Source organism: Manacus candei, unplaced genomic scaffold (assembly GCF_025592945.1).
Source record: "Manacus candei isolate 608988 ecotype Guabito, Panama unplaced genomic scaffold, ASM2559294v1 h1tg000050l, whole genome shotgun sequence".
Classification (NCBI taxonomy): Eukaryota; Metazoa; Chordata; class Aves; order Passeriformes; family Pipridae; genus Manacus; species Manacus candei.
The window spans coordinates 16,112,117-16,124,601 of NW_026138098.1; the positions used below are offsets into that span (position 1 = coordinate 16,112,117).

At 36.0% G+C, this 12,485-nt stretch overlaps 1 protein-coding gene across 2 annotated transcripts in view; it reads right to left on the minus strand.

Annotated features, from left to right (window-relative positions):
- The window catches only part of DNTT (DNA nucleotidylexotransferase), a 162,808-nt gene that overhangs the window by 64,304 nt on the left and 86,019 nt on the right, over positions 1-12,485 (minus strand). For both annotated transcript variants that reach the window (XM_051800670.1, XM_051800669.1), the window contains 2 exons: positions 10,826-10,948; positions 968-1,138 (listed from right to left, as the gene is read on the minus strand). In XM_051800670.1, the coding sequence (XP_051656630.1) occupies positions 968-1,138; positions 10,826-10,948 (294 nt within the window). The remainder of the gene's footprint in view (positions 1-967; positions 1,139-10,825; positions 10,949-12,485) is intronic.

The window sequence follows — 12,485 nt, forward strand, 5'->3', positions numbered from 1 at the left end:
GTACTTATTTACTCATAAATTCACAGCCAGAAAGCAGTTATTTATCATAAACTATCAATGACTTGTCCTGAAAATTAGATTTCATTATTTGGTTTAGTTTACTTCTCCTAAAAGTAAAAGCATTGTAAGAACAAACATATTTTTTCTTGAGTGTACAGTTCTTCTAGTCTTTCTGATAAAAACTAAAACCAAAACAAACATAAAACCCCATCAATATAACCCAAATAAATCACTCTATTTTCTGTGGGATCATAACTGAATTCCCAGCTCCCAGGGAGTAGGTACAAAAAGCACTTCAGAGGCTACATTCTTAACTGATGGAATGAGGCAAACAAGGAGCATAACACTCAGCAATGACCCCTCCAGACAGCTGAGACCCTCTCATCACCTGCCCGCTGGAATAACAGCACCTAAGATGTAGGGTCCTGAAAAGGCTAGGAAGTAGAGAAAAATGTAGGGAATAGCCAAAGTTCCAAGAAGAATGCAAAGTTCATCCATCACTTGGATAAAAGGCTCTGCTACAACTATATATAACTGGCTATAGCAAGGTAGGATTTAACATTAAAGTACTAAAATATTTAGCAGTTCTGCAAAAATAGTATTTCTAATAAAGCATTCAGGTGAGCAAAGGGGAGTAGTCACATGAGCAAAACTATTAACAGTTAACCTGTTGCATCCAAATCAGTGTAAGCCTTTAAAAATTACATGCAAAGTTGATACTGCACTATTTAACACTTTGTATTTATTCACTAGTTACCATTATTCCTAAGGGTGGGGATTCCATGGCAGAACCTCATGTTACTACAAAGGATTTCCAGAAATCCTTTAGTAACAAGGAAAATATATCCTTATTACAGGAAATACAGAAGGCTGTGTACATGCACACAGATACCAATGCTGCTCTCTGTGACCTCTAAATGTAGATCTGTAAAAGAATCAACTGACAGATAATTCAGAAGTACATTACCTCAATGACATCTCTGACTTGGTCTCCTATGCAGGGCAATCCTTGTATATCTTTCATTCTGGTTACTGGAAATGGAAGATATTTCAGCAAAGAAGATGCTCTCAGAAATTCCAGGCAGAATATTTCATTTTCTTTGAACTCATAATTTTCAGCCATTATCTCAAAGGCATCCTGGGGTGGGGGGAGGTATAGAAAGAAAAATTAAAGTTTAATAAAAGCTTAAAATATTCAGTATACTCCTTAGAAAGGTTACTTTGTATTCTAATTCAAGAATTACTTCTTCACTCCAGCATGAAAAGAGAAAGTTCATTTAAAAAATAAAAAACCAGCCTAATTTTCTAACCACTTGAAGTTTTCCAGGAATCATAAAAATTTCATTTTAGAAACAAATGTATGAAAATATTTTGATCTGTAACAAATTTGAAAATCTTTTGTGAGATACGCTTTCTTTACTTTGTGCAGATCTTATTAAATCAATGTAAAATAGAGCCATAATTTTTAGAATTATGCTCAACCATTAATAATCCAGCAGGCCAGTATGTGACATCTGCACTTTCAGACACAACCAAATAAGAGTCTGTGGCAACACTGGAAACCACCACCTTCTTTTTGAACATGTAGCCATGCTTCTATTTAGTAATTTAGGAAACAAACAGACTTTTTCCTCATGTATAGCCCATGCAAATAGAAACACATTTTCTTTATGGTTCTTCAGCTGTCCAAGGTTTGGTTTATTTGACATTGCACTCAAAAATACTTAGAGAATGTCCATATAAATTTTTTATTTTAAACTATCCATACGCAATTTATGCAGCTTTGAGGTCTATCTCCCTCCTTATATATATAAACATATCTCCATCTATCTATCTTGATAGCAGCAATTTTTAGAAATGAAATGCAGGTAACAGACTGCACAGTGGTGTAGAGGCATTTTTTTGTTGTTGTTGTTTCCCCTTATAGGATACAAGGTTTTGAGAGAGAATAAATGCTGCAAAATAAGTTTGTGAATAACCTAAGAACTTACAAAGGTTTGTAGCTGATTAGCAGCCAGAAATCCAAGTTCTTAGTGAAACCTTTCACAAACATCAAAAATTTTCAAGACTGCAAAATTAAGCAGTTTCTTCAGAAATGTTTAAAAATGTATAGTTTCCAGAGGAGACTTTCACTGTTCAGAATCTTTACCTAAAATGTATCCCACACTTGGCCATTCAGGATGCTCCTGTGCATGATTCAAATGGCCCAGGGCAGGCTAAGAACAGCCCAGGAACCAGCCAGCCTTGCAAAGCGCCCGCACTGCACTGTGTCCTGCCCTCCTGCCAGAGACCCCATTTCCTACTCTTCAGGCAGGTTCTCAAGAGCAGCTGGCAAATCCCAGCCTTGTGTTCCACTGCATCAGTTGGCTGCATAACCTTCCGGTTTTCCACCTTACTCTTGTTTGCTCTTCGACCCACAAGGTATTACAAAAAAAAACCCCAAAGAAGTGGCTGTCAGTTTGTATCTGCCTGCAATTACCACTTCACGGAGTTAGAGCCCAAGTGCCTGTTCAGAAATGTTTTGGAATGAGTAACACCCTGTGATACAGATAGTGAGAGACAGCAAATGGCTTTCCAGAGCAATGACTACAGTGGATAGTAGGAAAGAGTAAGATTAAAATTCTTTTTCCTGCCCTCAGTGTTTATGGGATCACTGTTCATGTTTAGCCTCAAATTTCATTTAATCTGTACAAAGCAAAATGATTCTAGATTTTGCTTTGATTTTTATCTTAGCATTACTGTGCTTTACATTCAAAAATAAGGCCAAGTAAAAAACAGCAGGCCTTGTACATCCTAAATGCTACATATGTAATATCTCCAGGTGAGTCTGTCTCCAGCCCACTAACTGATGTGACAGCAAATCCAGTGAAGTCAACCCTTTATTACATATGTGGAATAGAGAATGGCATCTGCCACCGTGCATCGAAGGAATACTGCCTGATTTAAACCACAACAAGATTTTACTTTAGCTACCATCATTTACATTGTTAAAACAGAAAAACTTCAAATTAAATGTACCTTTCACATATTACATTTCATTGTTGGGTCAGTTCTAGAAAAAACAGACCATCTGACATGATGGGTTGTTTAGATTACAAACATTATAGTCTCATTGAAGCAAAATGAAAGTTTTGCTCCAAATCTTCAAGAAAACATTGTCTTTACTGACCCTAGGATTTGCAAAACTTCCCTCTCAACAAAAAAAAAAAATGAGATCTTAATGGGTTTGACAGTATCTCTCTAGAAGAAATAGGTACCTTAGCTGAACAAAACCACTTTCCTTGTATTTATCTGCACTAATGTGTTAAAGTGTATAAAAATAATCAGGGCTTGCTGCAGATAATTTGCTTTATTCTGTATCACCAGCATAACTTTGCTCCTTGATCTAAGAATCAGAAACCTGTTGTCTGTCGCACTGGAATAATCCTCCCTTTAGCTGCATATTTATTTATCAGCTACCCTGATCAGTAAGGGCTGTGCAATTCCGTTTTCATAACATTTCATGAAAGACTTCATGAGAAAAACAGCTGTTTAGCAACATGCTTGATCTGGAGGTTTTGACTACCATTTACAGTCAACTAGCCCTTGGGTACAGGGTATCAAAGGGAAAGGAGAGAGTCCTCCTTTGGGGGGGGGGGGGGGGAACCACAAAACCCAAAAAAACCCAACAAACCAAAAAAAATCACCAAACCAATCTATTAGAAAAATAATGCACAAACCTTAGCTTCTTAACAGCTGTGTTTAAGCTCCTACAGTGGCTAATTGTTGGATTTATTCAACTGCTATTCTTTTTTCCACATTTAAGATCTTTATTTATGTTGTATGCAACTACATACTTTTTGGTAAAAGACAGGTGCACATTATAGTTTCCATTTAGAAAGAGAACTAATGCAGGAAAAGGTGAAACTACCAATTTGAGGTCATGAGCAATAAGGATTCATCCTAGTTTGTACATGGAAGAAAAAACACAGCATTGAGAGTACTGCAAAGGAAATGGGAAAATATATTTTACAAGTGGGGTGACAGGAGTCAGATGTTTCCTCTGCTATGGGGTTTTTTGGATCTTCTCCCAAGTTGTTACTATTTTTATTCCTTATCAGCTTCAAAAATTCTTTCCTACTATGGCATAGAAGATGCTAATTCTTGCTTCAAGTGAGATTTACTGTTCCACTCACAAAATTACGATTACTTTTGCTTTCTTTTTCTCTCTTTATAATCTGTACACATGAATACTCAAGAAAGCAGTGTTTGGCAAGAGATTTCCTACTCCTGTTAGCACTAACAGCATTAATCAGAGGCAGAACTAAAAAGACAGATTTGCTACCTTCTTGTTAAAATAGTCTATACTGATAAACATTGTCAGAAAATAGTTCTCAAAAGTAGCTGCTCAGCAGTATGTATTAATGACAGAGACTGGCAAAGTCTGCTCTTGATTAGGATGCTCAAAAAGTCTGGGGATGTTTTTTTCTCACTCCCTGCAGGCAGCCTCTCACATGCACATCTAAATAGTTGTATTCTACACTGAATAATCAGCCATCGTGATAAATGTGCCTGCATATACCAGCACCACTACTGCTTTAGAGAGGTATTAGTCCCTTTCTACTAGCAGGAGGGCAGTTTTCAGAAAAGCTGTGTCACCATCACTACTGAAAAAGACAATCTCGTGTAGCATTTTACGCAGAGGTTGTTGACAGTCAATGAGAAAATACAATCAAAGCATTTTTTATGATTCTAGTTTGCATTTTTCAGTGTTTTCCTGCCTTTGTGAAGCTCATTAAGCTCCTTAAAATAAACAATTAAAGATTATTGAATATTCATTATTCCCTGTACAAAAAAACCCCATTGCCTGCAAATGCTGCAACTAATTACAGATCTGTCTTTTTACATAAAACTGCTTCTGACATTCTTTTTGACCAAGTTTTATTTTATTTTTTTTAAGAATGATATAGTTCACAATGAACAATATTCCAGAGGGAAAAGCCTATAAAACTCTTATATTAGCTGAGAAAAATCTTTGCAATCTAGTAGATCTCTGGTGAAGTCTACGTATGGTGACATAAAAAGGAAAGATTACTGACCCCTCCTTTATTCTAAACCTACATATTTCTTACATTAAGCACCTTGCCATTGCTATTTCAATCAGATTAACATTCAGATTTCCTGTTTAAAAAAACCAGTTAAAAGGAAACTAAATTTCTAGACATTTCCAGGACACGGGATTTTCATAATCTTCAGGGTATTCTGCAGAGTCTGCTCTAATTAAATGTGATAGTTGGGTTATATTTTAGTTCTTCAGTTATTGCAAATTTTACTTCTGTGTCTGAAATTGTGGAATGTATGTTTGTGAGACTTGGACTATGGAAAAATCTGGGGGTTAAAAGGACCTCCAGATTCTGGTGGGTCAGATCCAAAAGTACACAAAGATTTTTAGAGTAGTGTTAAAAATAAGGAAGGTGATAGATGTAGAAACTTTGGAAAGCTGCTTCACACCTCCCTGCCATTGCTTCTGTTATCTTTCATTCACTGCCTATTAGAACTGTGAACACTCCAGGGCTTGAACTGTCTTTTACAAAGTGCTTGTACAGCATCTCTTAGAAAAAAAGCTCCTATTTCACTTGAGCCTGTAAACACTACTGCAGCACAAATTAAAAAATATGAACATCCCATTGTACAGGTAAATTTAATTCACCAAAGAGCTAAATGGCAAAGTGGGATTAAAAAAATTAAAAATCCTACATGACACTTGTTTGAAAAACTATTATTCTCTGAAAGCAATTTGAGTTAAATTGCTTTCCCTCTCACTAATGGTTTTCTACTTGAAGTTTATTTAGTAAATTATAAATCCAAAGGATGGGTCCTAGTTCTCATAACATCAGTGTCACCAGTGTTTGATGCCCATTCAAAACTGATCAAAGTTTTAGAATGCCTCTTTCATTCAAATAATTTTCTTCTCTCTTTCCCCAGTGTAAATCCTTACTTGTGTTTCAGTGGGAAGATATAAATGCCACGTGAACACTTTTTGGATAGACCAAGAGAGAAAATAAATACTTTCAGGTGCTTATTTCAAGAAGAATTAAACAATTTGAGCCAACCTGTAGCATTGACTTAAGTGACCTCCAACCAAATGAAATTATTCATTTTTTGTTCAGTCTGATTTTTTTTTATCTGAACTGAAAAGCCCAATACTTGCCCAGATGCAAAGATTTTAACATGTTATCTTACACAGCCGGAGAAACAAAGAAGTTGAGAGAATAATGTAATAGCGTAATGTGCATGATCTCGGGGTCCTTGCATTATCAGAAATAATTATGTTAGCTTCAGCTGCTCCTCCTATTAACCAATAATATAAGGTTCATTCCTTAAAACAGAGTGGAACTCATGAGAAGTTTCCATATTTTTCCACATAATGTAAAAGAAAGCAATACAATTGTGAAAAAAGGTCTGCTGACACAGCACAAAAATGCAGTTAGTTAATCACATAACTGCCCTAGATGAAAAACAGTGTGATAAGAAATATAAAATACAAAATGTCTATTACACATATACACAAATCCAAGAAAGCAGCATAGACTTGACACATACATAAAAATTTGGGTTGCTGAAAGGTACAGCTGTATTTATACTCTGTATTTTAGGGAGCACACTCCCACTTACCTCAAAAATCAGAAGAGAAATTTACTCCTAAAACCAAACCATCAGTTAATTTTGAATAGGTATATACTTTGTATACATTTACAAAATTTGCAGTTTTGAGGTGCAGTCTGGAGAATTTTTACTGAAGTAAACTACGTCAGTAAGACACTATATGTTATTAAAAGTATCCAGTTAGTGGTTTTCTACTGTACAGCTCCCAAGTTCATTATAAAACTAACGTTGAGGTTCTTCTGAGGTCTATTTTAAAATGGAATAATAATAATTGCTTGAGCCACTGGCATAACTGATACATGTTTCTGTAGATAGGAAAGAAAAAAAACTGTAAAGGAATATTTTTTGTCTGACAGAGTAGAAAAGAAGCCAGGCGTCTTTCCCATGCTAAACATCCACATTCTCATTACCGTGAGTAACAGCCAAAGCAAAGTAACATTCAGCAGCATTAGCAATAAGCCTCAGAATCACAGAACCATTTGCCTCTGACTTAATTAGTTTCTTCTGTAAGAATTAAATTGTATTTTCCTCACAAAGAATGTCTTTCTGAATTTTATTGCAGTCTGGTATTAATATTCAAATCCAGCAACCCCTCTCAGGCACAGTAGAATGACTCCTTTCATTTTAGCACAAGAAAACACAATGCAGCCCCCAAGTGTAAATTTTCAGTGGGAGAGGGAGGCTAGCTCCAAATGAGCCAGAGAATAATATTGTAATATTATATTCCATAATAACATTAATGTTTAAGACAAACATAAAGGAAACATGCTAAGGTACAGACTCCACTGAAAGGATTTGCTCTTTTGTTTTGCAGCTTTACCCATCTGAACAGCTACATTCACCTATGGAGCCAGGTTTATGCATTCAGGTGCACTCCTGGAACACCCAAATCAATAAAGCCTGTGGCAGTGGTTCTCATCCTACACACCATGAGGCCACAGTACATGATGCACAGTGACCCAAAGACGGCACAAAGCCCAAGTCTGAAGCAGCTGACACACAATGCCACTGTCTCCTCCTTGGCACACAGTTTGACATACTTACTCTGTTCCTCACACAACAAGCCTTATCACTCAACAGCTCATAAAAAATAATCTCGCTAGAATTTGCCCCATACTGAACATAAAAACGAAATCTTGACATCTCCACAGTTTTTGCCACCCCTTCTGTAACTTCTGCCACGGTATAAAACCAGTTTGTTGCAACTTTCTGCAAGTTATTTTCTGGCTATTACAACAGAAAGGAAACATGAGACAGTTGAACACAGACATTGCATCTAGAGTATTAATCCACCACATTTTCCTCACGAGCTCTCACCAAATCTCTGCTATTTTGTTTTAATAAGTGGTCTTTCATGGGGAAATATATGCAGGACTCCAGACTAAAATTATCACTAATTATCAATTTCTACAGAAATCAAGTCCCCAGAAGTGCCTCTTCCAAGAAATAAGCCCATCCAAATCCTTGTATGCATGTCATTGCCTATTAGTGACTGTTCCAATGTAACAACTCAAACTCAATGTAACTTTCTCAAACACAACTACTACTTATTAGAGAGAGGAATTTGATACAGCATATCAGGGCAAAGTCTAGCAAAAGGAAGAATCTAAGAGCTCATCCAAGAATGCATAAGCAAATAATAGCTTTGTACCTCTACTACGGCCAAGATCAGAAAGCAATTTTGTCAAGCTAACAAAAGAAAACAGAAAATCCGTAAGAAAAGGGAACAACCCTGGCTCATGAAATAAAGTTGTTATAATAAAATACTACCATCAACGCATAACTCAAGATAGTTTGGACCTAATTTTCAGGATGTATGGTATTGAGCCAGGGAAAATCTGTCATTTAATGGTTGGCTGCCCACAGCATGCACAAGTGAATTATGCCAATGCTTCAGTGCATTTGCTAAGTGCTTGCACTGAAAATCTGTTGGAACACTTTTATTTGAGAACGTGAATTACAAGTTTAATAGAAGACCAACAAAACAACAGCAAATCTAAAAGTCAGGCTCCTGTGACATTAGGCAGACTAACTGGCAGGCCTGCAGGGAATGGGCCAGCACTGGTAGTCCATAAACACCCAAGTCCTTTAGCTGTCACTGCAAGCTTTGATTGTGAGGGACAAGAGCAACAGCCCTAAGGATTTCCATTACAACTCTCAAGATGCAGATGTTAGGCAGACTCACAGGCATTATCAAGTTGCACCTCTAGAAATAAAATACAGCATGAACTCAGCATGCTGTCAAAGTACGAAGATGAAAAACTGACACCTTTATTGCTACAAAACCTAATTTCCACCCAGAAATGTTTGATATATAGGACAACAGAAGGGAGTCTCAGTGCTCCAATCATCAAACAGCCCTGCTTCTAATGTGTTCACCTAAATTAATTTATCAAATCCAAGTTGTACTCTGACATTAAGACTGCTGCAATGATAAACCTAGAAGTAATTTAGGGATTGCCTCTGTGAAACACACGTATAACAGAAACCACTCAAAATGCATGTGCTCAAAATGTTAATGATAATTAAAAATCAACAACAACTTTGTGAGTTCTAGGGCAATCATTTTACTTTGCCATTATCCATCCTAATTACTTTTAATTTTTTTACCTTCAGAATGTCTGACAAAATGTTATAATACAGAAAATTCAATAAAGAGCCAGACTCCCACATTCCACCATTTTCAGGAACTGTAGAACTAAGACACTTAATTCCTTTTTCTCCAAGAAGGCTAGTACTTTACATCATCTTTCAGTCATACAATGTTTGCTCTGACATTTTCCCCCACAGAAGCTTGTATTTGATCTTTGTAAACAGTGAAAAAGAATGACTGCTTTGAAGAGGTTAAATGGTAACATTCACAACCTTGTTTTTCTAACAGGAGGTGGGGCACAACCGCTGTTCAAAAGAAGCAGTTTGGGGAATGCTAGAATCACTGGGGTTGGAAGGGACCTCAAGAGGTCTCTAGTCCAACCTCAGGCTCAAAAACTCGATCATGTTGCTCAAAAAGGGACTTTTATTAAATAATTAAACAGTTTAACATATTTGAGTACCATAAACAGTACTATATAATTGATATAATTGATGATTATTTCAAAGCATCGCTACAAGGCAAATTTTAAGTTGTTTAATTTTTAACTGTGCATTCTCAGGTAATTTTGGAGTTGCTTGTAGGTTTATCTTTAGTTCTGAATTCTCAGAGGTTTTAGTATTTACCTTGTAAATGTTTTTTATTCACAAATAACTGGTATCCATTGCTATTCTTTTCATATGGATCTTACAAATAATATTTACTTGAAAGATTTGTGTGTATTTATAGTCAGATAAAAGGCAGAATCATAAAAATTATAAATAATAACAAAATAAATAATAAAGCTTTAGAAAAAATGAGGAAGTATTTAATGTTATAATCGAAACACATGCATACAAATATGCCAGATGTATTCAGACTACACTGCATTAGAGTCTCTGTCAAATGTTTTCTATTGCATAGTGGTCACTGAGTACCTGGAGCCAGCCAAGAGGAGACATTAGGCACAATAAAACTTAAGTGGAATTTACACCAGAGGACTCAGGCTCTTCGTACCCGCTGAAATGTGTAATGTTATGAGCATTAACCAGGATATAAGGCAGTCTCCAAGATTTTTATTTAACTAGACAATTCAAGGGGGGGGGGGGCTGTCATGTTAAAGTAATTAATATGCAATCTGTTTTCATAACTACAGAACTGAAAATCTAAAATTTAGAATCATACTTTGAAGCAAACACCTGAGCAAACTGGAAGACAGCATAGCAATTGTGAAGTACCCTGGACTGACCTAAACCAAGCTTTTGCTTATCATCACTTTTAACTTGTCAAATAAGACTGTGATGAAAGGTTAAAAGACAGACATTTTCAGATTATTGTTCTATCATTTATTTTAAAAATTCATGTGTTTACAAGCTATTAGTGTATTTAAAGATCCACTGTGTTAAGCTTTCAGAAATACTTAGAGGATGCAATTAAGCTTGCACTCAATTTTAATTTAAGAATGGCAGATTTATAACTTTTCTTAATTGTTATTGTGCTGCCTGTTTACTAACAAATTTGCTGAGGGCATCATAGAAAATACTGATGCAAGTGCTATATTAATTATTTTACTTATACTAGTTTTTATTTCATGGATGGAATTAGTATTACCGTGAATTTCTTGTTGTAGTTATTTAAAGTCGTCTTCCTCTGGCATGAATACTGAGATACTTTCCTTGCAATACATGATGGCACTTCTGATTCAGGCGTATTCAAAGGAGATTGACATTGCTCCTAAAAAGAAAAAAAAAAAAAAGAAGGATTGGTGACACACCTGTCAAATAGCTTAAAAATACAAAAAATACATTTCATGGGCCCAAAATATGTACTTTTAAAGAGAAGGCAAGAGAATAGTAATGGTCCTACTATCCTCCTAGGAAAAACATTTGATTTCACATTGCCTGCACTGACAGTACCAGTTTATCTGGTGGTTATTAGGATTTTTGATTTTCTGCAGTAAGTTCTTACAGAGAGTTTTCAATCACACTGCCATTTAAAAAAAAAAGTCCATCTAAATGGCGCATGTCTCTACTACTCCCACTATTGCAGTAGGATTGAAAAACTACAAAACTTTAGGAGCAGATAAGCTCAAAAGAACAGCAAATTTTCCTAGAAAACATTAGGTTATTCAATATAAGATTAGGAATATTAGATCAAAGAGAAAAAAAATTAAAAAAAGATAAATTCTCAAATAACTGACTTTTTCAATCTGTAGCTAAATTCAGTGGTGGAGGAAAAATGTTTGTATGACTTGAAAATAGGGTTTTCTCCCCTCTTGCAGGTAAAACGATAGAAAACCTTTTTATTTGGATTTAATTCGCTAAGATAAGTGTTCTATTTTGGGGTCATTTTAGAGTGAAGGAAACATTTACAAACAGCTACAGAAGAGTAATGTCCATCCTTTTCTCATTCAACAGACAGTGTTCACTTTGCAATGTGGTTTTTCACTCAGTCAATTCCCATACATGCTGATCCAATTCAGACATCATTTTCAGATGTTCACTGAATCAAGGAAAAGGAGCCAGATGCCAAATCTCTAATGGGCATTACCTAATCACCAGGCAATCCACCTCTGAAGGATGGAAAGAGAATTCTCCTGAAAGACAGGATACAGAGACACATTCCCACTGGCAAAAGAGTCCTGAGCATGAGTCCTCAATATGTGAGTGTCCTGACCAGTGAGGACCAGGAAAAAGACAATTTTGCACTGATTTTTCTGCTGCTTTATATACCCAATTCCTTTGCTTTCATTAAATGTGCCAAATCTGAAATACTTCAGAAACACACGGTGTCCTCAGCATTTCTGTATATTTTTTGCTATTTGTCATTTTGTCTGAAAACTTTGGGCAGATCTGTCAAAAAGATATTGCAGTGCATTATCCAAAGCCACAGGGAAAACAACAACAATAAAAAAAAAATCACAAAGACACATAGAAGAAATTTTTGCCCCAACAATGGCATGATGAGCCCTTTCTCCCCTGTATTCAAAGACACAGACAAAAGGCTAGCAAACCTATAAACATGTGCCTTCACAACCACACCCCCCCTCCACATAATTTCATGCTAAATTGCCTTTGTATTTGATACAGAGTAGTTAAATATCAGCATTCACACACACACAAAATGCACTGCACAACTGAAGGAGTAGTGAATTATATGGTAGTTTTCGTAATATACAATGAAAGGAAGAAAGCCATTTTAGGTGTAAGACCACTCTTGGGAATAACCAAAATGGGTTTCAGTCAGGATCAACAACACAACTCATCCACTT